Genomic DNA, 27,521 nt, shown 5'->3' on the forward strand with positions numbered 1-27,521 from the left:
TTAAGACTGTAGCTCCCAGAATCCTCAACCAGAATGTAACTTTCCATCTGCAGAACAATTTGTCTAAGCTTTTGGGGAGACCCAGGAGATCATAGAATGAGGTTGCTTCGAGCAGAGAAACTGGATTCTTGTTTCCTTTGCAAAAGCTCTCTCCAAAGTTTTGAAAATGAAAGGTCTGTACCCATTGGTCTTATATACTGATACTCTTTTCAGATCCTGGTGCTTGTCCCATGCAGACTTTTTTAGATTAGCATGATCTGTGTTTAATTATATATAGAATGATCAGTCAGTTTGGCTTCCAAATGTGGAGACAGTTTCAGTCTGTAATCCATTTTCTGCAGAAACTCATGGTCTATAGTATTTCATTCCATGGAATGGAATGTAAAAAACATCCTTTTTTGTGGCAATGTGTTCTTTTGTCTCTGTTTTGTTGGCTAAAATGGCAACAAGTGGAATGTTGTGACTTTATAAGGAAGACATCTTTTTTGGCAAAATCTTGCATGATAACTAAAAGATGTCTTCACTTGAAGTCAACAAACTATTCCCATCCCTGTAATTATTTGTAGACCTACAAAATTTGCAAATACTGTACTGAGGTTCAATCTGTTTCTGGTAGCCCCATCCCATTTTGACATAAAGTGACACCAGTCTCAAGATGATATCCTTCAAATATTGGAGACTTGCACTTGGACAGCTGCAAATTTCAAGAAGAGCAGATTGTACTTATAGGCTGTGTTGGTGAAATGTTTTCAAGTAGTTTCCTTTCATTAAAATTACAGTCAGCCCTTCTTATACACTGATTTTTTTATACACAGATTCAAGCATACACGGTTTGAAAATGTTCCAAGAAAGTATAAATTTGAAATATCAAACCTTGATTTTCCATTTTTTATAAGGGACACTATTTTGCTATGTCATTATATTTAATGGGACTTGAGCATCCACGGATTTTGTTATAGATGGGGGATCTTGGAATCAAACCCCAGCATATAACAAGGATCCACTGTACATGACTAAGGGGCTGTACAAACAGCTCCCAAGGGGCGGCATGCAGCTGCCCCTTTACTGGCCAGATTGCGGCGACAGCCACTGCACTCTGTAGCCCTGATCCAGCTTCCGGAGGGTGGAATGCAGCTCCTTTTTGCACCCTCTAAAGGGCGTCACAGCCACGGTGGCGCAGTTTTATGATGTCCTTTTGGAGCTGCATCATCTAGATGCAGCACTAGGGTTACACCATGATGCTGCACGCCATCTAGAATAGTGTGCGGCATCGTGACGCGAGGGGGGCAGAGTCACGGCGTCCAGTGTGCAGATGCTCCACCATGACTCCAGCCACAGGCCGGCACTTTGTCCCAGCCTGTACCGGGCCTTATTGAGGGAATTATACCAATTGGTTGCTGATCATTCTTAGCGCATATCATTTGTTACCTCCAAAGAGCCCCTTGTATATCTGTATTTGAGATATATATCTTCAGCCCTCCTTCCCCAACTTTGTGCTTGGCATCCGCAGATTTAAGCATCCACAGACGGCAAACCCCATTGTTGCTAATGGCCATGTGTGAATGTGGCCTTAGCAGAGCGACCACGTATGCACCATATTAAAAACCACAAGAATTGAGGTCCCACATTTTTTTTTATCTGCAGAGGGGTCCAGAATGGAGTCGGCATGGATATTAAGGGCCAACTGCATATACTTCCATGAATACACACTTTAGCTCTTCCATCTCTACAAACCAATTGTCATTTTATCCTCTTTTCTCTCTTCTCTCTTTTTGCCTTAACAGCAATGTGTTCTGATTTCTCAGTTAGGGAAGCTATGGTTAGTGCTAATCAGGAAATTCCTGTAAACCGAGGTGTGTGGTTTTGCATGGTTGTGGTGAACCAGGAATGTTGTGATGTCTGAACTAAGCCACTATGTCTCTGTGTTTGCAGCTACAGTGGCCAGCCAGTAAGCGTGGGACATCTTTGCTGCTAAACTTGTACCCTTCCTCAACATTTCATATGGGCCCATTTGTCTAACATTTGGGGACTTGTTCTGTAGAGGATTGTAGGGTGGGAAATAGCCAAAAGGAAGGTTATACAACTGTTTCTTCTGCATCCTCCTCCTGTTGAGATAGTTCTATGATTTATAATTTTTAAAAGGCTGGCTTCTATATGCATAAAGAAGTTCTTGACTTCACAGATTACTGGACAGTACTAGGTCTATAAAAGACAGACAATTGGTGTTTCCAAGCAAATAGGCTATCAGATTATTGAGGTGTGGCGAGTGTGTAATGGCCTTTGGGATGCTAAGAAAGGGAGCTAATTCTGCAATACAGGAGGTCAAGGATGTTACAGTGCCACTTAAATGTACATAATTAGCCTTTTGCTAGACTCTTCATTGCCTCAGGCCAAAGCAATAGAAGCCACTTTCAAGAGGGGGTGACAGAGAAGAGATACTTGATTGTTCAAAAGATGAAGAAATTGAAGCACCAAATATCATTTGCGCAGAAAGAATTTAGCTGTGAGGTTGAGAATGCCAAATAGTTTTAAAAATATTGAAGTCATTACCCCAAATTCTCTGGTGATTCTTCCAGTGTTCTTAATGCTGGGGGATGGGGAGGGCTGGTGTATTTTTAAGGTCGACTGTGAATTGTTGGTAGTTGAGCAATCAAAAGAGCCTTGCCTGTGTATTTGAGGATTACAGCATAACATCTAAACCTCATCTGTTTCTCTTTCTGAACAAGTACCAAGTTTTCATATGAAGAACACATGTATGCCAGCACTAAATAAATATAGAATCCTCTTCTATTTCTTCTTGCAGTTTGTGTGTGCTAAATACACAGGAACATACAAGCCAGTTACAGGTCAGAATTGTTGGGGTTTTTAACCAAACCCATATAAATGCTGCTATTTCATAGCTCAGACTGTAGTCTGTTTTAGTTTCAGTCCAGAATAGAATAGCCTGCCACTAGTGGTCAGTAAAGATCTTTTGTCTCCTTTCCCTTGTTAAGTATTTCAGTGTTCTGAACTTTCTTACTGCCACTGTTCCTTGTAAAGCAGAAATGCCTAAGCTCACATTTTCTTGGTGGGTTAAACATTCTTCTGCCATTCCTAGCCTACATTTCAGTAAAGACAACATTTTAGGATAATATTACGTATTTCTTACCTGCCTTTCCCCATGGATCAAGATAGGGAACAACATATAACACCAGTTAAAAACACATAAACTACTTAAAACACATAATACTAATTAATAAACAAACAAATAAAACCAGTACATATTATAACAATCAATCCATAATGGAAAGGAAGTCATAATTTAAAATGCACAATTTAAATATTATCTGGATAGGCCTTCTGGAAGAGACTGATCTTTAATACTCTTTTAAATTCTGACAATGTATCCAGCTGTTGAATCTCTTCTGGCAGGTTGTTTCAGAGTCTAGTGGTGGCTAAGGAAAAAGTCCTCTGAGTGAGAGTTCCCAACCTAGTCCTGGCTGATTCAAGTATAGGTCCTCCTGAGGACCTGAGTGTATGGGGTGGATTATATGGGAGGAGGCTATCTTGTAGGTAACCTGGACTTAAACCATGTAGAACTTTAAAGATAACAGAGGCCCCATATACACAGGTCAAAATAAAGCTGCTTCAGGTCACTTGGGAGGTATGCTCTTTAAATGATGCATGTATCTTAAGAGTTCGGAAGCCATGCCAGAGCCACGATCTAGTCCCAAGGACTGGAGTGCAGCTTTAGTGCAGCTTCCAGACTCTTAGGACACTTGCATCATTTAAACAGCATACCTCCTAAGTGACCCAAAGCAGCTTTATTTTGGCAGTCTGTATGGGACCTAAGGGACTATACATACAGCCTCTAAGGAATGGTGCAACACCACTCTTTTCCTAGCCAGATCTGGGGGGGGGGGGGGGGGGGCGGCAACCTGATGCTGCGGCCCCAATCCAGTCCTTTGAGGATGTCATAACCATGATGCCACAGCTATACGACGCTCCTTTGGTGCTGTGTTGTATGGATGCAGTGCTGGAGGAGCGCCATGATGCTGCATGCTGTGTGGAGTGGCACATGGCATCAGGGTGCCCTGGGGGTGGAGTTGTGCATGTGTTGTGAGGACGCTATGCCCCAACTCTGCCCCCATGCCGGCCTTAACGGTCGGTGTGTACAGGGCCTAACATTCTGGATCTTGGCTAGTAACTAATTGGCAGTCAGTGGGGGGATTGTAATACTGGTGTAATATGATCACTCCTAGATGCATCAGTGACCAATCTAACTGCTGTGTTTTGAGTTAATTGAAGTTTCTGAACTTAGAACTCCATGCAGCCCAATATACAGAAACCTAGCCCGAGGTTATCAGTGTGTGCACTACCTTTTTTTAGTTCCTCTAGCTTTAGGAAGGGACACAGCTTGCATAACAGCTGAAGCTGATAATAGGCATTCTTGGCTGTTGCATCTATCTGAGCTGTCATTTGGAGTGACACATGTAGAAGCACTCCCAGGCTGTAAACAGTCTTTTTGGTGGAGTGTTACCCATCCAAGACTGGTTGACACACCTCCAAACCGCAGTTAGGAGCCTTGACAGTAAGCATTTCTGTCTTGTCTGAATTCAACTTCAGTTTGTTTTTCTTCATCTAGCCCATTATCTCCTCTAGACATCCATTTATTCCTTTGCTGAGGCTCTTTTTGAAGGCATGAGGAAATACATTTGGATGTTATCAGCCAAATTACAACACTGTAAAAGTTTAACTTGCATTTTCCATATTTGATTTGTATGCAGTTTTCACATGTCCCTCCTGGTATGTGTGAACTTTTGAATCATACCTGAACCTGAAGTTTAAGAAGCCAATGAATGTCCTCCCCTCAGTTGCGTAGAACTTGATCTTGGTACAGTGTAATTGCCTGGAATATTTAAAGGAACCCCAAATGGTGAAAACACAGAGTAAGTAAAATAAATATAAATAAACAATTGTACTGCTTGGAGGGTCATAGTAAATAACCCACTACTTCAATTGTCTCCCTGTTTTTTTTACAGCTGAGCATGTTCCCACCCCTTACTTTTCTATTATTTCACAGTGATTGTAAAACAGATCATTGTCACAGTGTTTGCTAAAAATTTTTACCTGTTCTTATTACTGTGATAAATCATGTTCCTCAGGATTTTCATCTATTTTATTTCCTGTATAACATAGTGAGAAGCATTTCTTAATCAAGATCCTTAAAAAGAATCCACTAGACCCATACTATTGTTAGATCAGAATCAATAAATGTCACCTGTCAGAAATGTCACATTCTCTTTCTGCTTCCCGCATGAGTCTTTCTTGGTTGCGGTCACAGAACACAGCAAGTCAGGTATCTGCAGGAGTCCAGGGCTGTTTCTTATGAGATGGTTCATGCTGCCCATCTGCAGAAGGAACAACTAAACAAATCCTGAAGTGTTATCTGTGTTTTTTTATTGTGTCATCTGAACATCAGTGCAGTTTCTGGCTCATATTTCTCCCAGAAAAGCACAGAAGCCATCCACAAGTTTGTTTCTCTGATTTTTGAGATGAAAGAGGTAAAGTAGAGAGTTGACTGTGTCTGCATTCAGACAACATAATAAACAATGCTCGGTGGTTTTGCCATTTCCATTTGAAGTGGGAGTGATCGACAGCATATCTAATCATTTGTATATAGTATACTGCTCAAAATTGGTAAGTCAGAGTTCTTGTGGATCCCTGGCTTGCCTCCTTCAAACAAAGAATAGAGTAAATGTACCATTCAACTTTTCTACTTTGCCTACCAGTAAGAACGAATGGCATTTCTGTGCTTCATCCAGTACAAATGCCTCATGCATATTCTAGGATTACAGGTGCTCATAGCCTGGATCAGATTTAATGGCTTTCCTTGTTTATCTTTGTAAGTCTTCACCACTTCATTGTGATCAATAACAGTGAATACGAGATTGAAGATTTTGGACATAATAGTTTGACCGTGAAGAGAGTTTGGGAGAAAATGAAATAGTAACGCATAGTCTCTTACATTGCTTTTTGTTCTTACAGTGCGAATGTACAGATGAGATGGAATAGCAAAGTAAAAATTAGATGGCTTTTGAATTTTAAAACACCTGCTGTCTTGCCAGAACTAGCCTCCTTTGCAAATGGATGATACTTCAAGGAGAAAACTGGAGAGTTTAAAAGTATGTTTAAGTTTTCCTGGTCCATTTCTTTTTTCTTTACAATCCCAGCCTCTACAGCCTTCCCATTCCTGGCCCAGGAAAGCATGGGGTTGGAATCAGGCTGGAGTAAGGAGTGGTTACAGAACAAAAGCAGTGAACAGAGGAAGAGTTAATACCCTTGCATCTATATCTCCTTTTTTCCTTTGTTAATGTCTACATCCTTCTTTCCACACTTCTTTCCACACTTTGAAGGTGAACATATGCATATACACCTTGATTTGCTGATGATCTAGTTCTTACATTAATATTTAATCTGAAAAGACAAATAGATGCTGGAGGAAAATAATGACGACATGACTCCTGAATAGTTCTAATTACTATGCAGGAGTAGGTATGGCTCTTGCTTTAAAACAGGTTGCACTTACACTAGACTTTTTATCACACTGAGGTAAAGCAATTAAGTTGAATGCCAGGTCTGAAATAGTTCAGGTTTGTTCATTTTACTGAAATTTTTATGGCAACATGATCAGTACCGGTACAGGTTTGAGTATCCCTTATCCAGAAATCCAAAATGCTTCAGAATCCCAAACTTTTTTCATGGGTGGCCAAGATAGTGATAACTTTGTTTTTTGATGGCCCAATATACAGGCACAAGATTATTTAAAATATTGTATAAAATTACCTTCAGAGTACAGTATGTATATAGTCAGCCTTCCATATTTTATCCATAGATTCAAGCATCCACAACTTAAAAATCTTTTAAAAATATACATTCCTTTTTTAAAAAAAAAACTTGATTTATATAAGGGGCACCATTTTACTATGACATTGTATTTAACGGGACTTGAACATCTACGGATTTTGGTATATGCAGGGGGTTTTGGAACCATACCTTAGCAGATACGAAGGGCCCATTGTATCGGGTGCATATGAAACATAAATGAATTTTGTGTATAGACTTGGATTCTGTCTCCAAGATATTTTATTACAGTATGTATATGCTAATATTCCAAAATCCAGAAAAATGTGAAATCCCCCAAATTTGCGGTCCCAAGCATTTTGGAGAAAGAATATTCAACCTATATAATTTCTAGCTGTTGGAAAGTTTGCCAGTACCAAGCTTGGGACAAAATATGTTGATGTTTGAAAAAGCTGTAGAAAGTTGAGGATGTTTCCAGTTAAGTCTTCAGCTCTTCATTTAATATTGGATCCATCTTGTTTTTCTAAGTCCCATGTAAGCCCCAAAGAGGTTGAATTCAACATACCAATGTAAATATCACTTGGTCCACATGATTTGCAATTGCATTGTGTGCATGTATGCATGTGCACATGTATACATACGCATACACAGACATATGTGTATGGATACAAGTCTCTGGTCCGGATCAGGATGGAGCGTAATGCCCCGATCCCCCCCCCAGTGATCCTGATCCAGATTGGGCCTTCTGCCCACTGTTAGTACTTTAAGAAAAGCTTTCATTTCTTCCAATAGAAGCTAATTTGACAGATGGTGTCCTAACTTAGTTGGGCCCAGAGATTGGCTCAGCTGCAGTCACCATTCGCTTTTGATCATACCATTTGAATTCAACTTTTGTGGATGAACTTTAGTGGCAGCCTTGCATTTTCTGAGTTTGGCCTGACCTTCCATGTCCATAGGAGAGTGACCAAAAAGTCTGGCAGCCTTACCCTATGAGGAGGGACTAAGGGAGCTGGGTATGTTTAGCCTGGAGAAGAGATGTTTAGAAGGCAATATGATAGTCCTGTTCAAATATCTGAAGGGATGTCAGGCTGAAGATGGAGCAAATTTGTTTGATGCTTCAGAGAACAGGACCTGGAGCAATGGATTCTACAGGAAAAGAGATTCCACTTCAATATTAGGAAGAACTTGATGACAGTAGGAGCTGTTCAACAGTGGAATATGCTCCCTTGGAGTGTAGTGGAATCTCTCTGTTTGGAGGTTTTTAAAGAGAGGCTGGATGGACATCTGTCAGAGGTGCTTTGATTGTGTATTCCTGCATGGCAGGGGGTTGGACTGGATGGCACTTGTGGTCTCTTCCATTTCTATGATTCAGTAGTAGTCCATTGTACAGATATCTGTTGCACAATGTGAGGTGAGGTAGCTGTTTCTGAGAGCAATCTAAGAGTACCATGAGGGAGAAGCAGTATAGGTGACAGACAAATCTGATTCCTCCTCCTCCTCCTCCTCTTCTTCTTCTTCTTCTTCTTCTTCTTCTTCTTCTTCTTCTTCTTCTTCTTCTTCTTCTTCTTCTTTATTTATATAGCGCTGCAAATTTACACAGCACTGTACATACAATCAATGACTTGCAAACAATAAGACATGGGTTACCGTATTATCCTTCTGACATTACTTCGGAAGTGGGCAACTAAGGAAGACTAGCGGGCCCCTTTAGCCCTTCAGGAGATATCAAGAAGCTGCACATCCCACTGCCTGCTCCCACAAAACAAACAAATAAAAAACAAATACCATTTGCCCCCAAATGCCTTCTAGGGGACATGGGGGCAGATTTTCAATTCTTCTAAGGCCCCTAGAGGACATTTAGAAGCAAAAAAAAAAAAAAAGAGTTTTTGGAGGGCCCATGGGAGCTTTAAACATGGTTGAAATGACCTCAACATCCTCTAGAGATCATTTTTGGACACTTTGAAGCAAAAAAAATTGCTACGGGGATATTATTTAGTGGGGGGGATTCCTCCTGGGGACCAAAAAAAATGATGCTTGGGGCTGCCTGCAGTCCATAGGCCACACTTTACCCACCCTTGACCTAGCTCATATCAGTGCTCATAAAACCAACCAGGTTATTGTGCTTGATGTGAACAAATGTGATGGTGGACTTTAGGGTTCCTTATCTCCTGGAAAACCTTGCTACATGAAGAGTAAATGGGTTGCTGCTGTCTGGTGGTGGTAGTAGGGGAATACAAAGCAGAGCTTATTGAATTCAGCTGGAATTGTGGTCTTTTATCAGTTTATTCCTGTCTCAGTTTTAAACAATTGCTTGCTTGAGGTAGTTACATGAGAGTGAGCTGGAAGTCCAATAGCTTTATTTTATGTTTTTTAAAGGCATACACGTACTGTGCTGGCAATGAATTTGGAAGGTTATTTAAGTCAAGTACACAGAGCTGGTTTTACTTAACTGTTTGTTTAAAGAATGCACCCTGGCAGTAGACACATATAGCAGTATCCAGAGTGGTTTAAAAAAATAGTGTTGGCTTTTCCTGTTGGGTCCCTAACATTCCTTCCAAATTAGTGCAATTCCTATGTTTCCTTTAAAGTGAACAGGCCATTTGGTAAAAGGTTTTGAGAGTATTTGCTGGAGGGATATAATTTAGTTGGAAATGTTAAGATTCACTGCATCCTGAAGTCACATGTCCTCATTCTCTAAACTATCTCACCCTCTAAACATTTGACACACCATGGAAATATAAATGTGCTTTGAAAATACTAGATAGTGTCCTGTGCTATGCTACTAAACAAAAACCTGCTGTCTGGCAAACTGTACCGATTCATTCTTATTTAAAAGCATGCTCCATCAAAAAGAAAAAAGTGTGTCTTTGTGCATGGGGGATTACTCAGCAGTTGTAGCCGTGGATAGGAGAGAGCCGGATGTGTTTTGCTATCTACTCTGTATGTTGGTGACAGGGTTTTCTTCTATTGTGATGTGATTCACAAATTTTTATGAGCTGTCTTCTACTACTAGTGTGTGGAACTACCTTCATACTTTGCAGGTCAGATAGGAGCCAATGTTTGCGATTAATGATTGATGAAGATGTCTCCCCACTTCTTCCTGGCATTAAGTTCCAAATTCTAATCACGCTTGGCGTGGCTGTAAGATAGGGGCTTGTTTGGTCTACTTTGTTTTTCTCTAGACCCCTGAGGTACACCTATTAAAAATAGTACTAGGAAGGAGAATGCCATACACTTGTTGCACAATCCTATGAATGTTTTTCTGAAAGCATTTCCTGGTAAGTGCATTTTGGGACTGCACCCTAGACGGGATGGCCAGATGTCTTCCTTTTCCAGGACATATCCTACATTTCAACCTTCTGTCCAGGAGGAATTCCAAAATGTCTTTCCTTTTGAGCATGACTAAGAATTTATATTTATATCAGTGTTTGTAGCTTTTATCTTCTAACGTACAACGTTTTTCTTGAATGTCCTACGTTTTGCAATATCTTGTCCCCCTTTGTGGTTATGACATCTGATCACCATAATTCTAGAAAGTGAGGAAGAAAGGTATTACTGAACCATTTTGGTTTTGTCCTGAAGATGCCTTTATGTTGATTGTTTTTCCTAATGAAGATGAAAAGGTATCATTTTAATCATCATACTTAAAAGAATTGGACCTGAATCGGGTTGCCTTTACCATTCTCAGAGGCTGAGAGAGTGTGATTTGCCCAAGGTCACCCAGTGAGTTTTTATGCTTGAGCAGGCAATCGAATCCTGATCTCCAGAGTTGTAGACCAGTGCTCACACCATTACGCCACACTGGCTTACATCCATTTTAATATACTGTGGTTTCAATGCAGCCTTATGTTTGGTTGTTTTTGAGATTTACTAATACATTCCATGCTTTATTCAGTTGGGAAATAAAGTAGAATACTTGCATGTTGTCATACGCACAACTGGGAAAGAACACAGATGTGCCTATAATTGTTTTGTGCTCTTTTAATTTGTTCAACTTCATCTATTGCAGTTTTAGCAGTTAATCATTTGCTTTTCAATATTTTTTTGGTGTTGTGCAAAAATAAAATGTTCCTTGGCTTGAGCTCTGCTGCAAGGGAAGTGAGACGGCTCTGTTCCAAACAACTTCAGTTTTTCATTTGTTTCAGCATTTGGAGAAATAGTGTGTGATACATTTGTTGTTTTTTCAAGACATTTTCTATCACATCAGTGCACAAATATTACCTTGTAGAATGCTGTAAATATGGAAGCCATGAAATAAAATACCTTGCTATCAGATGATAGTTGGACTTTGTGCTCGTTACTTATATCATTAGACATCATTTTCTGGTAAATATGGTAAACATGTGTTTATATAAATATTCTGAATTTGTCACCATATAATGTGCCAACATAGTGGGATATATGTTAGGTTATTAACAAAATATATTCATGGGGTTTAGGGGCAGCCTCCTCTGTGAAAATGAAATATAATTAAAAATCACAAATGCTATCTTTTTGTCTGAGTGAACACTTCTCTAGGAATCTCTAAGTCCTTCAGGTTGACTATATGGCCAATTCTGCTGGATCATAGAATCACCCTGGAGGGCCTAGAGATTCCTAGAGAGAACATACAGATCAAATATGTGAATAATCAAATCCACAAAACGGAAACTAGTGAATGTGGGCAGCCAAGTGTACTCCATTTTTTCTTCTTTTTTAAATCACAGGTTGTGGGCGGTATAGTATAGAGAACTGGAATTGCAAAGTTCTTCAGTTCAGATCTTCACTCAGGGATTTTTCACACCACGCTTTTATAGGACTATGGATCCATTTTAACTGTCATGGCAACACCCTGTGGACTCCTGTGCTTTACAGTTTAGGGAGAGGTGTTTAGAGTTCCCTGTAAAGAATTAAAGTGGGACTACAAAACCTAGGTTCCACACAATTTAGCCATGCCAGTTAAAATAGAATCATATTGCTATAATTGTGTGGCATGAAAGGAGTCCTATCTGTATTCCTCAGCTGTCTCCCCCTACTTTGAAGGAAGAATAATAATGCTGACTTGCTGTATTGGATTGTAGTATGGTTTACAGTCCCTTGGTAGGAAGCACTTTCAGTAATTGATAGTACTATGCAAATATTAAGTAGTAGGAATGTGCTTACTTCAAGTCCTCAATAATGAGCGACAGAATGTGAAACAATCATTTATTTGAATCTGGTCCACCACCACCATCACCACTCCCATTACTGAAACTTGTTACTTTTAAAACCAGATTGTATGGAGGTTTGCTATTAAAAGATAGGGTCCTGAAACTACTTTAGGTTTGCCCAGGACTATATACTGAACTTTTTGACTTGAATCCTAAATTTGCTTTGGGAAGTCCCTTCAGCAGAAATTGACAAATGTTGACTTGACTCATGGGAAAGCCAAGATGTCATTCCTGATGTTTGTCTGAAATTCAGAAGTACCCTAAAAGCATCTAGAAGGGTATTTTCAGTATACATTCAAACCCCAGTGAGTTGCTGGGGATCAGTCCTTTCCCTTAACTAGGCTTGCTTTGTATTAGGTTCTGGAGGTAAAGTATCAAGGAGAAATCTTCACACATGCCACCAGAGCTACCCACTGACCTGTCTGCTCCTAAACCCTTTGCTCTTTATGGTTTTTTAAAGAAAGGACAAAAAAACAACATCAGAGCTATATAACACAGAGCTATGATTGTTTGAACTTAAACCCAAAGCTTCTTGTGACATGTGGAAGTAGCTCTGCAGTTCTTTGGAGCTGGACCATTATCTCTAGCTGTAAGGGGTATGTGACAGACTTTGAGAAATGTGTAATGGTATGGAAAGACTTCAGTGTAAGTATTTAGGGAAGTGTCAACAAAAGTGAAGTCGAAGGCTTTCATGGCTGGCGTCCATAGTTTTTTGTGGAATTTTCAGGATATGTAGCCATGTTCTAGCAAAGTTTCTTCCTGATGTTTCACCAGCATCTGTGGCTGGCATCTTCAGAGAATGTTTGCCTGGAAAGGACTTGGCTATTTATTTTGTGTGACCTGATTTGCATGTATATTGTTAGTTGCTAATGGCAGGCCTCAGGGTGTGAAGGTCTGCACAAGAGGATTAACGTCTGCTTGATAGTGCTCATTGTCTGCTGGGAGAGTTCTCATTTGCATTTGTTGAGTCTTTATCTTGCTGTCTTTCAAGACTGGTAGCCAAACCCTTAAAGTAAACAAGGGTTTACTGCATTGCCCACCTTATACTGCCAATCCCAGGAGTACATTGGATAGAACCATGGCAGTTAAAAGGGGAACCATAATGCTATAACTACGTAGTGTAAAAGGGCTTCTTGGAGGCTTATGCTAAACAATCATGCACATAATCCTTGGAATTTTCTTGTTTGTTTTTGAAACCACTGTACTGGATTCAAATTTACTCATATAGTGAACACATACATCAAAATGGGTGGAACTTAAGTTGTGACTAAGGTCCAAAACACACTGCAGAACTAATCCAGTTTGAGACCTCTTTAACTGCCCTGGCTCAGTCATAGGGAACCTTTGGAATTGTAAGTTTATTGTGGCACCAGAACTCTCTGACAGAGAAGGCTAATGTTTCACAAAACTACAGTTCCCAGAATTCCCTAGCATTGAGCCAGGGCAGTTAAAGTGGTCTCAAACTAGATTATTTCTACAGTGTGTTTTGGACCTAAGTGAAGTTTCAGTAATTATAGTGTGTTGCCTATAATTATAACTAAGGGTGCAGCCACACTGCAGAATTAAGGTACACCACCACTTTAATGGCATTGACTCTGTGGGATCCTGGGATTTGTAGTTTGGTGACATAGTCCACCTGGTTTGGGAGAGAGCTCTGGCGCCTCACCAAATTACAAATCCCAAGATTCCACAGGATAGAGTCATGACTGTCAAAATGGTGTCAAAACGCTTTAGTTCTACAGTCCAACACATCTTTAAATAGGGAATGAAGGAAGTTGGAGAGTTGGAGGTTTTATATTATGCAGCAATAAGAAAAAAGAACATTACTCAGTAACCTTAATGTTTCTTGGTGATGCCTGAAGCCGGTCTAAAGATACATAGTTACCCTTCTTGTGTCAGTAAAAACCTTTTCTGTTTTGGTACCTCTTATCTGCATCCTCAATCTGGATTTACTGTAGTACATTGTCTCCGGAATGGACTGGTTACTAGTTCTACATTGTCCTGCTAGTAACTAGTGCAGTGCCAACAAATTCTCTCTTCTTTGATTATTCTCATTCAGTTTGGTAGGGAAAAATGTTCCTTTGCAAAATAATTTCAAAGGAATAAACACCAGAGGAATTCTAATGGATGATGTTCAGAATCCATGTGCTTACCTGACAAGGTGGCTGAAGGCATGTGCATGTGAATGTCTCACCTCTATGGTGCCAAGCAGCTTCTCACACTTGACTTAAGTCATAAGGTGATTTCCTCCCATAGGTTTCTCCCGATCTGGATGTGATCTGAGTTCTTGTAGAGTCAGGGAACCTGTAGACTGATGAGGAAATGTTTATTTGAAAGAAAAGATAAATACAGCATCCTTGGCTGCCTTGCAGTGTTATGGTAAGCTCAGTGATATCACCAAAGAAATTGCAAAGGCCCCTGAGAAGGAATTTAAAAAGAGAGACTTTTTCGAAGAAGAACAGAACTTGTGGGAAACTGGAGGACAGCACTAGTTTCACTTCTTTCCTACAGGGAAAGAGCTGTTTTAGAAGCATATGCAGCTGAGAGAAAACAATATGTACAATGGCATCTATGAAGTGCAACATTTCCACAACCTTGGGGAAAGTACTAAACACTGAGATTTTGGCTGAGCTAGAATCCTGATTTTTTCCCCCCCTGCTGTCCTTTATATGGGACACATAGAAAAATGTTTTCCAGATATTCTCCATTCTTTGGTGAATTCTCCCCATTACAGATCCTGAGAATGCTACTGCATAGATGATGTGAGAAACGATGTCTTAACTGCCGCACAATTGCACCTGTAGTGGAAGCACAAAAAACCCCAAACTTGGGTGCAAGGGGAAAAGCAAGCAGTTTTGCAACCTCTAGTAATTAATGGTGAGTGCCACCTCTGCAGGAAAGCTTTTCAACTCAGTGAAATTTAATGAAATAGTCCACCTTACATCCTCATCCCCCTGAACCTAGTTACATCAGTAGTGGGCATACTCCAGAACCTGATTTTTATAATGGCTGAGAAGGCCACAGCACATTGTCATGATTCCCATTGAGGGGACTGGAAGTGTATGACTTCTGACACATAGGAACTGGATGTATGTTTACCCGACAAGGTAGTTAAAGATATGTGTAAGTGGGTTTCTTCTGATACATTTCTTCCAAAATCTGGGAGAAATAGAATGTTGTTTGGATTTTATGCTCACTGGCAAGTGCCTTGTGTATGATCAGTAGATTTCCAAAATAGCAGAAAACCCCTTCATCATCCCATCTCTTCGAGTCTGTTCAGCTCCCAGAAAACCTTGGAAAGACATAAATATTGCCAAAAGCTACACCCTCAGTGGTGAAACATGCTTGCTTATAGGCAGGTTGGCTTATAGGCTTATAGGCAACCTCCTAAAACAGTGGTTGCTACCCTACTACATGATCACCACTGGCTTTGCTGACTATGCCTGATGGGAGTTGCAGTCTAAGGAAGGGCCACAAGCTGCCTGCCCTTGCCTTAAAATGACCATCATGCTGGCAGTACCTCACGGTGGCTTGGTTTTGATAGGATGTGCAAAATACAATGCATATGACTACATCCTCATAACTGATTGCAGCAGAAGAATGAAAATAAGTAATAATACTCCCATGTAAAAGTGTTTAGATCGTAGGAATGGTAAACTACCAGTTGCTAAAGTCATTTATTTAACATCTGTATGAAGCCACTGGGTGAGATCATTCGGAGTTATGGAGCTGGGTGTTATCAGTACGCTGAAGACACCCAAATCCATTTCTCCATGTCTCGTTCGTTGGCCTTGAATTCTGATGGTGTCTCCTCTCTCAATGAATGTCTTCGGGCAGTAATGGGCTGGATGAGGAAAAACAGATTGAGATTGAATCCAGACAAAACGGAAGTGCTCACGGTAATGGCCCCGAAACCAAGAATTGGGTTGCAACCTCCAGTCCTGGATGGGGTCACACTCTCCGTCAAGGACTGTGTTTGCAGTCTGGGGGTGCTCCTTGACTCGTCGCTCCTGATGTCGAACCAGGTAAATGCGACAGTCAGGAGCGCCTGTTATCAGCTTTGGCTGATACGCCAGCTGCGCCCTTTTCTGGAAGTAAGGGATCTTGAGACTGTTGTGCACACGCTGGTAACCTCATGTCTAGACTTCTGTAATGCGCTCTACATGGGGCTACCCTTGTGCTTGGTCCGGAAACTGCAATTAGTACAGAATATGGCAGCCAGAGTAATTTCTGGAACATCCAGGAAGGACCATATTACTCCGGTTCTAAAGTCCCTCCACTGGCTGCCCATTAGCTTCCAGACCCAGTACAGGGTGTTGGTTATTACCTTTAAAGCCCTAAATGGCTTGGGTCTAAACTATCTTCGGGACCCCCTTCTCCCCTATAATCCTCCCTGCGCACTCCACTCCTCTGGGAGAGGCCTACTTCAGCCACAAAAATCTAGGCTTTCGACAACCTCCCAGAGGGCATTTTCCATCATCGCCCCCAGACTGTGGAATGGCTTGCCGGATGAGATCCGTCTACTTACATCCTTAGACAGCTTTAAAAAGGCTGTTAAGACGGATCTCTTCCAGCAGGCCTTCCCAGAATAGAGAACCCAGCCTTAGAAGAACGTCTGGGAAAGATACTGCTGCTCCCACTGATTGTTTGCGGGTGTGATGTTGCTGACTTTTTGGTCAGTTTTTAACTTGTATGTTTGTATATTTTTTGTTTTGTGCCTTTTTAAATACTGTATTGGATTTAATACTTTTTTAAGGAGGGAAGGGTATTAGGGGTTTTATATGTTCTGTATTTTTAACTTTGTTAGCCGCCCCGATTGTTCTCAGAGGGGCGGGATACAAATAAATTATTATTTATATGGTAGTGAAACACAAGCTGCAGGAGCTCTGTCTTTTGGCTCTTTGCTACTCAGTGAAGACATTTTTATTCTGCAAGGCATTTAATCTTCTTGAATCAGTGGTTGCAATTATTTGATCACTTGATTTACAATGATGTTTATGCTAACTGCTGCACTTATCCTGTTTTTTTATTTTATTTTAGCACTTATGTGATTTGTCTGGGCATTAGCAGACCTTGAGAAATGCAGCTAGGTGCTTAAAGTGTGATGTGATATGATGGGTATTATGAGATGATGGCTATTCCACCCTGCATTCCCTTGTTTCTTTTTTAAAAGGTACTTACACTGTTCTTGGCTCAGAGTCTGTTTTTCCATCTTTCCTTTTGTTTTTTTCTCTACTGCTTCTCTGAACCCACTCATCTAGGGGAAATCAAGATAGGTGTGATTTTGCACCCTGTTTTATTTCAATACAAAATATTGTTTTTTCTTCATCATAGTGGTATCTAAATGTAAGAAATTTTGAAGTCTCTGTAGTCACCTGAATTTTTGCCTGCACTTCCTCCCAACTAACCCTGCCCTTTCCCTCCCCTGTGCCCCATTAATTTTGAGGCTGCTATCTTCATTTTCCCCTCCAATGGAATAATGTGACAGATGGTAGAAGGAGAACCAACATGGTGTAGTGGTTTGAGTGTTGGACTACAACTTTGAAGTTCAATTCCTAGTTCAGCCATGAAATCCACTAGGTGATCTTGGGCAAGTCACATGCTCTCAGCCTCAGGGGAAGTCAATGGCAAACCTCCTCTGAACAAATCTAGACATGAAAACTCCATGATGGATTCATTGGAGGGTCACCATAAGTCAGAAACAACTTGAAGGCACACGACAGTAACAGAAAGAGACAGAATTTTTTTAAAAATCGAAAGTAGTGATAGCCAGTCTGTAAAAACCATAGATGCCCCACATGAAAAATAACTAACAAGATGGTTTCAGTTAGCAGTCCTCCAGGATAGACACCTGGTAGGGGGGAAAAAAGCAAAGTATCATATATGGTTAAGAGTTCAGGCTAAAACTAGGACGTGCAAGAAAAATACAGGTAAATGGCAAGGTATCTTTGTAGCATAGTGAAATAGCCCAAATCCTTCTAAACAAACCTGCAAGACCACTTGGCCAGTTCACATGTCATCACAGCATAGCTAAACATAAAATATCAAAGAAAAGAAAATTCAACATCTCTTTGCTGGTGACAGCAAGAAATGTGAAGACTTGGAGCTAGAACTCCAAAAGGTGTTGAAAAATAAATAAATGGAAAGGTGTGTTTATCATTACTAGTTTGTTCAGTAGCAGCAAAGATCACATCTGAACATTCACCAGAACTCAAAATGGAAAAAGAAAGGAGATGACAGGGAGGAGTGAGTTGCCTAGATTGATTGGGAACAACATGTAGCTAGTGGGAATCCATAACCCTACCCCACTTCAAACACAAAAAGAGGGAGAGTGCCCTGGCCTCCAACAAGTACTCTGACCAGATCAGTTCTGGACCGAATACCACAGGTAATAATGGAAAGCACAGAAGGACACCAGGTGGATTGTTTGGATCACATCAATGTAATTGGCACAGTGCCATGGCCAACATGTTTAAACAATGTTTAAAGCCTGTCTTGATTTCTTTTTACTTTCTTGTTGGATTAATTGATTCTGAAATGTGAGGCTGGATAGAAAAAAATTGTCTTAATTTTTTTCCTGTTCCCATCTAATACATTGTATAGATGGAAGCTCATTGTTTGGTCCCAATTGTTAGACCCATGGTTAGACCCATGCAATAAATTGTTGAATGATGAGTCAATTCATACATTAATTTAGTGTTAGCTATGGTCTCCCCTAGTCAAAAATAAAAGAGGATTTAAGATGTAATGTATCTCCATGTCACATGTTCTACCTGTAAGCATGACACCAATTTTTACCTGTAAGACATACACAGTCATGGGGCCAACCAACTATGGTTTGTTTGAAAATATTCAACCACACAAAAATTCCAAAAGGCAAACCTTGATTTTGCAGTTTTTATATAAGGGACACACCAGTTTACGACTGCATTGTATATAATGGGACTTGAGCATCTATGGATTCTGGTATCCATGGGGGTCCTGGAACCAAGACCCAGTGGATACCAAACATCCACTGTAATCCCTTAATTTATACTTCAGTAATGTGTAACAGGCTTGCCTTCAACTGCACGTTGTAAAATGTCATTAGTAAATTTAAATACTGTGGTGCTTCTGGGACATAAGTTGGAAATGGAACAAAATATTACAGTGTGTTCTGCCCATTCCCCTTCCCCCAGCAAGAAAGGTCCAGTTCCTGCCTCCAGAGAGCTAGAATAAGAAGGATGAATATTTCATTGATTGTGGGGGTGGAGTGAAATCCCTCCCTGAAAGAGGGAAGTTGTCCCTTTTCCTTTTCCTTGCTCTTGAAACATTCTTGTATAATATGAGTCCATCTTTCAAAAAAAAAATTCTCATTACATTTATCTCCTCAAACATAATCTCCTCTCACAAGCATGCTCTCTGTAAAACTGTGTGGCATGTCAGCATCAGCAGGTCAGTTTACTGTATCAGAATGGCATGAATTATTATAGAATTTCTTACCTGTGTAGAAGGAGTGGTGAAGCTTCGGTTCTGCAAATTTTGTTGGATTACAATTCCCATCATAGCTCATCATTTGCCATAGTGGTGTGGGCTGATGGAGCATGTCCAAAGGAGAGCAACTAAAATGGTGAAGGGTCTAGAAACCATGCCCTATGAGGAACGACTTAGGGAGCTGGGGATGTTCAGCTTGGAGAAGAAAAGGTTAAGAGGGGATATGATAGCCCTGTTTAAATATTTGAAGTGATGTCATATTGAGGAGGGAGCTATCTTGAGACTAGGACCCAGAACAATGGATGCAAGCTCCAGGAAAAGAGATTCCCTCAACATTAGGAGGAACCTCCTGACAGTAAGGGCTGTTTGACAGGGGAAGAAACTCCCTTGGAGTGTAGTGGAGTCTCCTTCCTTAGAGGTCTTTAAGCAGAGGCTGGATGGCCATCTGTTGGGGGATGCTTTGATTTGGATTTCCTGCATGGCAGGAGGTTGGACAGGATGGTCCTTACAGTCTCTTCCAACTCTATCATTCTGTGATTCTATGATGGGAATTCAGAATTCCAAGAACTTTGGAAGGAGCCACACATCATTCATTCATACACTCTAAAGGCTCTACTGCTGTCAACATTATGCCAATCCTGGAACCTCATATCTCCTTGTTGAGTTTTTAAATGTCAACTTTCCTTTGCTGTGCAGTTCTGTGTATTTAGAGTGTGAGACAGAAATTGTTCCTTTAGTGTTAGATGACCTTACTTTCATTTATAAGGATATAGGCACATAGTCACCAGAATTTATTTTAAGTGATGTTTGATGGTATAATTATTTTTACCCTCAGGTATGTTAGTGAGCATATATAAGGCCATAATAGTTGCAATAGTGTGCTACAGCTCCATCCCTTATATGAATTAATATGCTGGCCATATCTATAACTTAATCATTTGGAACATTGTAACCTCCTAGCCATATACTGTGAGCTATCTGTTCCTTTATAAGCCCTACTCCACATTGGCTGTGCTCAATTCATTGTGTGACTTTAAAAAAGATTTAAAATGTAGGTGTATATTCTTGCAGTCAGTAACTTTCCATCGGCCCAGTACAACACAAAACTCTAGCGCTGTTTAGGTGTTTGAAACGTAGCTAAGAGTAACAATGTTTTTATGAATTGATTTAATTTGTTTAACTTGTGAGTGGGAGAGTACTTTAACCCACCACCCCAGTGGAGGATTAATCTCCATAATCTCTATGGAAATTATCAAATGGGGAATGAAATGTCCTTGTTCCATCCTTTTCCAATTCTCATAGTATGATCGTGAGAAAATTTTCATACGATGTCACGCTTATCTGGACATTATCCCATCCAGAAAGCACAATTTACCACAATTGTGCGACAGACTTCCACATAACGACATGCATAATTGTCCTGTTATTGTCCTGTCATTGAAGCAGCATTGCCTAGCATTTTGCATTAACAGGAGTGTTAATGCAATGCTGCTTCAATGCTGGGACAATAGTGCTGCAGTCTGAAAGCCTTTTGCAGGATCGCAGTCAAAGATGGGATAAGGATGGGGTAGTGATGATCTGAAGAGGAAAAATCAGGATTCCCTCTTCCATGGAGAACCTCCGTGTATAGGGAAACAAGGTGTGAAGAATCCTTACAAATTTTCTCATCTTTGAGAAATCTTTATCATGATGCATTACTCCCCATGTGAGTGACAGAATTGAGGAGGGAAGGACAGGTCCTCCCTTCCCATGTGTTTACTGTCAACTGTGTCCCTTAATAGGGCTTAAGTTTTTTTCTGGAATCTACATGTCTTTTTCTAGATTTGCCATGTTGAGTCTGATTTCAGACATACAGTGGAAGCTTTTGTTGGATCTTTAACAAGAATAGACAATTCATTTCTCCATGTATCAGTGCAGAAACAGCTGAGAAAATACAACTGTGCTCACCAGTCTAGTTTTCTGTTGTGCTTTGATCTTGTTGACTTAACAGTGACTTCATTTCCTTGATGTCAAAAGTAGGAGGATGCTGATAATACGAACAGACTTAGAAAAGTAGCTTTCTAATGTATTTGTACTAAATGCAGATAAATTATATTCTGAACTTGTATCAAAATGGTCAGTGTATATCCTATTGCTGTCACAATTCATACTGAGTTCTCATAGCACAGTCGCTTGACACATACATTTAGCTGCAAAATGGAGTATTGTGATGGGTTTTGTACTACTGAAAACCAAGCACTTTTGAACGGGATGAATTAGGTCAAGGAACCATAAATGAAAGGTTGCCAACCTAAAAAGGAGTAGGTTACTTTACTATTAAGATCCTAAATCCAATGGTTAGTCCTGATTAGAGTAGGCCCATAGGCTCCATGTGAACTTGGTGAGTCCACACTTAAGTTTAATGAATTCAGTGGGTCTACTCTATCTTGGACTAACACTTAAATTTAGACTAGTAGTTAATTGGTTTTAGGACTGTGGATACTGAGAGTATAAATAGGGACCTATGTTGCTACTACAACCTCTAGATACATTATGCACTTTGTATTAAATGGATAATTTTACTCTGTAAAAAAAGACAACAATTCTACATTCTACATTTACACCAAATTTTCCTTGGCTTAATAAATCTTTATGCTTTTTGAAATGTACTAAGGGTTGCTACAGTAATCTGGAATTAAAATAACATGTAAGTAGAATTTCAAGATCATTTGTATAAATTTGATCTCAAGAATATTCAATAGTACTTTCTCGTGGCTAAGTAGACAAAACCTTGAAGTTCTTGGGTACCATAATAGTTAACACCTGTTTCAACTTTCTGCTGTTAGTTTTGGATAGAATCTTTGCAGCCCCATATTGGCTGAAAATGAGAAGTGTATGAAATGCAATATTGCAAGATAACTATGGAAACCACAGGAGTAAATCTGAAAATCTGAATTGTTTGACATATATGTTTGGAGAGAAATAGATACAGTTTTCAGCACACCTGTAGTTGATATAGAATAGACTGCTTTCTTAGGAATGGTCTGCTAGTCTTTACAAATAGTATAACAGAAAAATGCACAGTCTGTTAAACTAGAGACGTTAACAGGAGACTGTGTGTTTTAATAATGGGAGAAAAGGACTTGCTGTCATCAGATTAGGCCAGGGATCCCCAGTATTTTAATTTCTGCGATACGTTCTGTTCAACTAAGCAAGAATCCAAAGGTACATTTTGTTACACAAATCAGCCTCTTCAGTGGTTTTCAGATTTTATCATAACTAGCGTAGTCGAGTAGTAAAGCGTTATTGAAGTTGAGTAGTAAAGAGTTATTTCAGACTATTCAATGTTCCACGTGTTGCGGAAATCGAGAAAGAGATGCAGTACAAGAAGGGTCCAATGTTTCCATGCTTCAAAGGATAATGGCCATTTTCTTATGAGCAAAGTGCCTAGCAAAATTTGTAGTATTTCTAAATTAAAATATAGAAATATTTGCCAGAAAGCAAATAAAACTTACTGGGGTTTTTTGTTTGTTTGTTTTTTGGGGGGGGGGGGGGGATGTACTGTAAAACCTGTTTTATGACTTTCCTTAGTTTAGTCAGGGCTGGCAGTTTGTTTGCTGTAAAGGGCATGAAACCAGTATAGAAAAGTTGTGGTTGTGATCTAATAAACATATATATCAGAGAAATAAATGTGCAGCATGGATAACAAACCTCATAAATCATGTCTCTTTTGAGAATGGCATGAATAGTTCTTCTTGATTGTCATTACATTTCCTCAGAGTTATCTGTTGGGTCTGGTTTGGATGTTCAAAGGTCTTTTGCAGTATGGCCCATGAGAAGAAAGTAAAGATCATTCACTTGTGACCATTTGAGTTAGGCATTGCAAATAAAATTATGCATATCCACGTCAACTAGATACTGTCAGTAGTACAGATCTTGATGTGATGTTGGTTTCTGTCTATCTAAATTTGATAATTATTGTGTATAGCCTGTGGATAGGGACAGAATCCTTGAAGAAACCCATCATGTGTATAGAGTTTATCACACTAAGGAGATCCCGCTGAAAAATGGGATTTAAACTAGATTTGAATTTTTAAAAACCCCGCAAATGCAGGAAGTTTATCACACATAAGGACTGCCAAAGTGTAATACTGTAATGCAAAATTTAACTGGAGGCAAAGCAGAGAAAAATGGCAGCTTTTTATTTTCAGGAAGTTCTGAAAGTAAAAAGCTGCCATTTTTCTCTGCTTTGCCTCCATTTTAACTTTGCATTATTTCACTTTAACAGCAACATCATGGGATAAACTTCCCACATTTGTGGTTTTTTTAAATTTAAATCTACTTTAAATCCCATTTTTCAGCAGGATCTCCCTAGTGTGATAAACTCCTATATGAAGTCGAAGGCTTTTATGGCCAGCATCCATAGATTTTTTGTGTGTTTTTCAGGCTATGTGGCCACATATCACCATGTGTATGTTTGGCTCTTTCCCTTCTTGGCTTCTGATGGGGGGAGAGTGTGTATCCCTGTTCTACTTCATCTGTTGTCAGCTTTCAGTACTATCAAGGCATATCTGTCTTGGGATGGGACATAGGGGCATTATTTTACTCTAGCAGCCGTCCCTCTTGGTATGTCCTTTCCAGAAGGTTGTCCTGGGCATGCCTGTTTGATACTGTGACTATTAGCCTGTGGTGTTCCTCGGGGCTCCATTTTGTTCCCATGTTATTTAACATACCATTAAAACAGCTGGAAGATGTTGTTGGGAGTTTTGGTTTAAAGTGATTGGATGAGGATGAAAAAGTTCTGTTTAATTATATTATAAATTGAAGTTTAATCCAAGCAAGATGTAACTGCTTCCAGCCATTTGAAAACCAAATCAATGTATTCACTCTGTGCTAGGTGCAGTTACTGTATGCTTCTCTTCAAAATTTAAGCTTACAGTTTGGGTAATATTAAAGGGAAGGAAGAAAGGATGAAATTTCCACCATTGTTTTTATATCCACAGAGGGGAAAATAATTGAATTGAGTTTGTTACAAAACATCCATAATTGTAAGTTCAACATTCTTGAATCCATGTTTTAGTATCTGTACTGTTTTGAAAAAGAGAAAGTTCTTTTTAAAAATGAAAACACAGTTCAACATTTTACTGTAAAAAGGCAGAATTTTGAATTGAAAATAGATGCAAAGTCTCATGCAAAATGGCCAGTCTTTTGATGATCATCTGCTGAAACTGTCATCCTACCATTTCTATTCCTTTCTGCCTTCTCTTCCTCCTCCTCCTTAAAAATAGAGCTTTATGTTTATCACTAAATGTTTAGCTGCATTTTGAGTTGCCTCATATCTGTCCCACAAGGCAAAAACAAACCAGCCAAATCATTTTGTGATGAAATTGTGCAGACAGTTGGTTTGGCAATTTTTTCTCAAGACACAACTCCCAGTAAATATGGACCAAAGAACTCATTTCAATTTAGTCAATACTTAATGGTGAACAGTCTAGTACAGGTGAAGTTCTTCTGAAGAGATTCTCAGCTGCATTTTTTAAATCTCTTGCTAGTCAGCTACATTTTTGGTTTTCATCTTTTATAGTGAGGATAGTAAACTTTGGCGAGCTTTGGGAGAGTTTGGGAAATTCTCAGGTACTCTGCTGTTCACAGTCTCAATAGCAGTGTTTAGAAAATTCAGATATTTATCAAATACTATGAAAGTTTGCTTATCCCCAATAAATCTTAAATGCTTGGAACTGGCAGTGGAACATAAGAGCTTGATTTTAAAAAATAGCCCTGTCTTCTTAGTATGTATAGCAAAGGTTTCAAGGTTAGTATAGTATTCACTGGACTTGTTTTTCTCATGTGAAAAGCTAGATATTGCTTGCTTATCATTAGTATGATCAATAACTAAGAATGACAACCATGGCTTTTTTAAATGAAGCATGTTGAATTATGTTTAATCTCAAACTGAAATATCAAAGGGAGCATTTAATAAATAAAAGGTCTGTGGCTGAAAAAAGTCAGTAAGTTTTATGAGTGATAAGAAACCGATTACTTAGAAATATGCAGACACACTTGGTTTATTCATTGAAGGAAGTTCAAAGGCTACATACAGTACTTTAGCTGTGATTAGATCTAGCCCTAGACTCAGACCCAGAGAACCACACAACTGATTCTTAGTGCACATGATAGTTTTATTGAACCAAATTTATTGAACAGACCCTCTCCCTAGTAAGCCATTGATGGGTGAACATTAATGAACAGGCGTTAAAGGCAGATTGTCATATTGCAAGGTGATTGTCTGTTCAAAATAATAATAGTACAATACCAGTGGACATGCCCAGGTGTTTAGCATTGCCTAAAGCATCTCTTTGACTCCCAACCTGGTGTTTGAGGTGTTTAAAAAACGAGGAACAAAAAGTTTGGACTGCCTGGTCAACTCTTAATAGTGACATAGCCAACTTGAGCTAACATGGCATAGTTGTTTGAGTGTTGGACTATAGAATCATAGAATCATAGAGTTGGAAGAGACCGCAAGGGCCATCCAATCCAACCCCCTGCCATGCTGGAAATCTAAATCAAAGCATCCCCGACAGATGGCCATCCAGCCTTTCAAATGTTGTGGAACTATCTCATAACATTCCTCAGCACTGGCTATCCTGGCTGGAGCCGCTGGGTAATTGCAATCACATCGAGACTATTTACACTTTAATTGCATTATTTTAATGCTATTTAGCAAGAATGATACAATAGCAAAATTGCAGCACTTTCACACGGTGTTGCAATAATGGGGCATTAATGATTCACAAAGGTAAAATAACGCTTTCACATTCCGCACGTCGAAAGAAGGGCTTGGGATCGGAGAGAAAAATGTGTAATCTCTCACTGCTAAGGAACTCTCCTGTGACTTACAAGTGTGACACAAGATTCTGCCAAATGGCAAACTGGGGGATTCAGTTTATTTCCAGAAGGTTTAATGACGTATTCTCAGTGGCGTTTTTGAAACGTGATTGCCTTTCACACATTCATGATAGCACTAATGAAGTGCTATTGGCAAGCCATTAACAGCATGATGGTTCGATGATGGGACAAATACAGTATGTGTACAAAGTCATGTGAAAATCTTCTTGTGAGCACACAAACATGGCAAGAGCATAGCACTTTTTCCCCGTTTCTTATCCCTGTGCAATAATCTCCTGTGCTCTTGATCCTGCAAAATGAAATTGATCTGACAAAATGCAGACTTCTTCCACTTAAATTACAAGTATTGAAATACGTGTTAAGCAACCAAAGTCTTGTATATTCTCTCTTTCATTATTTGCATAAATTATGCACAATTCATATACACATATGCAAAAAGAATTGTTTTGTAAAGTCTCTTCCATTTTAGATAATACTGTTGTTGATCCCTGATTTTAGCACTGTCTTAAATAAGATTTGTAAAGGAAATTTCAAACATAATGGATTACAAACATCATTGCAATCCTGATTTGTAAATAGTGCCCTGTGTGCCTTTTGTGGGAGAGGTAGTTGATGATATTCCTTAATCTGAGATATGGAAGTACTTGAGAGAAGATGCTGCACATTAGGAGGGGCATTATGTGCATTTATTTAATTATGTCCTGTTTTATTTTCAGCTGCTGCAGAAGGAAAAGGCAAAAGTGGAGAAGACTTTTTCCAGAAGGTAAGAAATAGTGTATTCATTACTGTCTGCACTAGTTACTATGGGTTAACTTTTGAAAGAATTGTGCCTGGAGTATGATCCAGGTGAAAGCCAGCATGGTGTAGTGAAGACTTGATCAACTTGGCAGTAGGTAGGGGCCAAAATTAAAACAGGTTAAACTTCTTTGGGCTGCAGGTTTTAATGAAATATTAATTAATAGTATTAATTAGAATTAATTAATATTAATTCAATTCTCATCCTCCTCTGCCTAACCCTCTCCTCAGGAGAAAGGCAAGTGGTAGAGGAACTTTGTCTGTCCTCTTCCTCCCAGACTTATCTTCAGGAGAAGGCCAAGCGATGGAGGAGTCTTGAGGGTTAAGCGTTTGCCC

The 27,521-nt window shown here is 39.6% G+C and overlaps 1 protein-coding gene across 1 annotated transcript in view; it reads left to right on the plus strand.

The window, feature by feature from the left end:
- BICC1 (BicC family RNA binding protein 1) overlaps positions 1–27,521 on the plus strand; it is a 146,052-nt gene that overhangs the window by 28,549 nt on the left and 89,982 nt on the right. Inside the window, exon 2 of the mRNA XM_042459679.1 lies at positions 27,107–27,153. Coding sequence (XP_042315613.1) covers positions 27,107–27,153 — 47 coding nt within the window. The remainder of the gene's footprint in view (positions 1–27,106; positions 27,154–27,521) is intronic.

The sequence above is a fragment of the Sceloporus undulatus genome, chromosome 3 (assembly GCF_019175285.1).
Source record: "Sceloporus undulatus isolate JIND9_A2432 ecotype Alabama chromosome 3, SceUnd_v1.1, whole genome shotgun sequence".
In the NCBI taxonomy this organism is placed as follows: Eukaryota; Metazoa; Chordata; class Lepidosauria; order Squamata; family Phrynosomatidae; genus Sceloporus; species Sceloporus undulatus.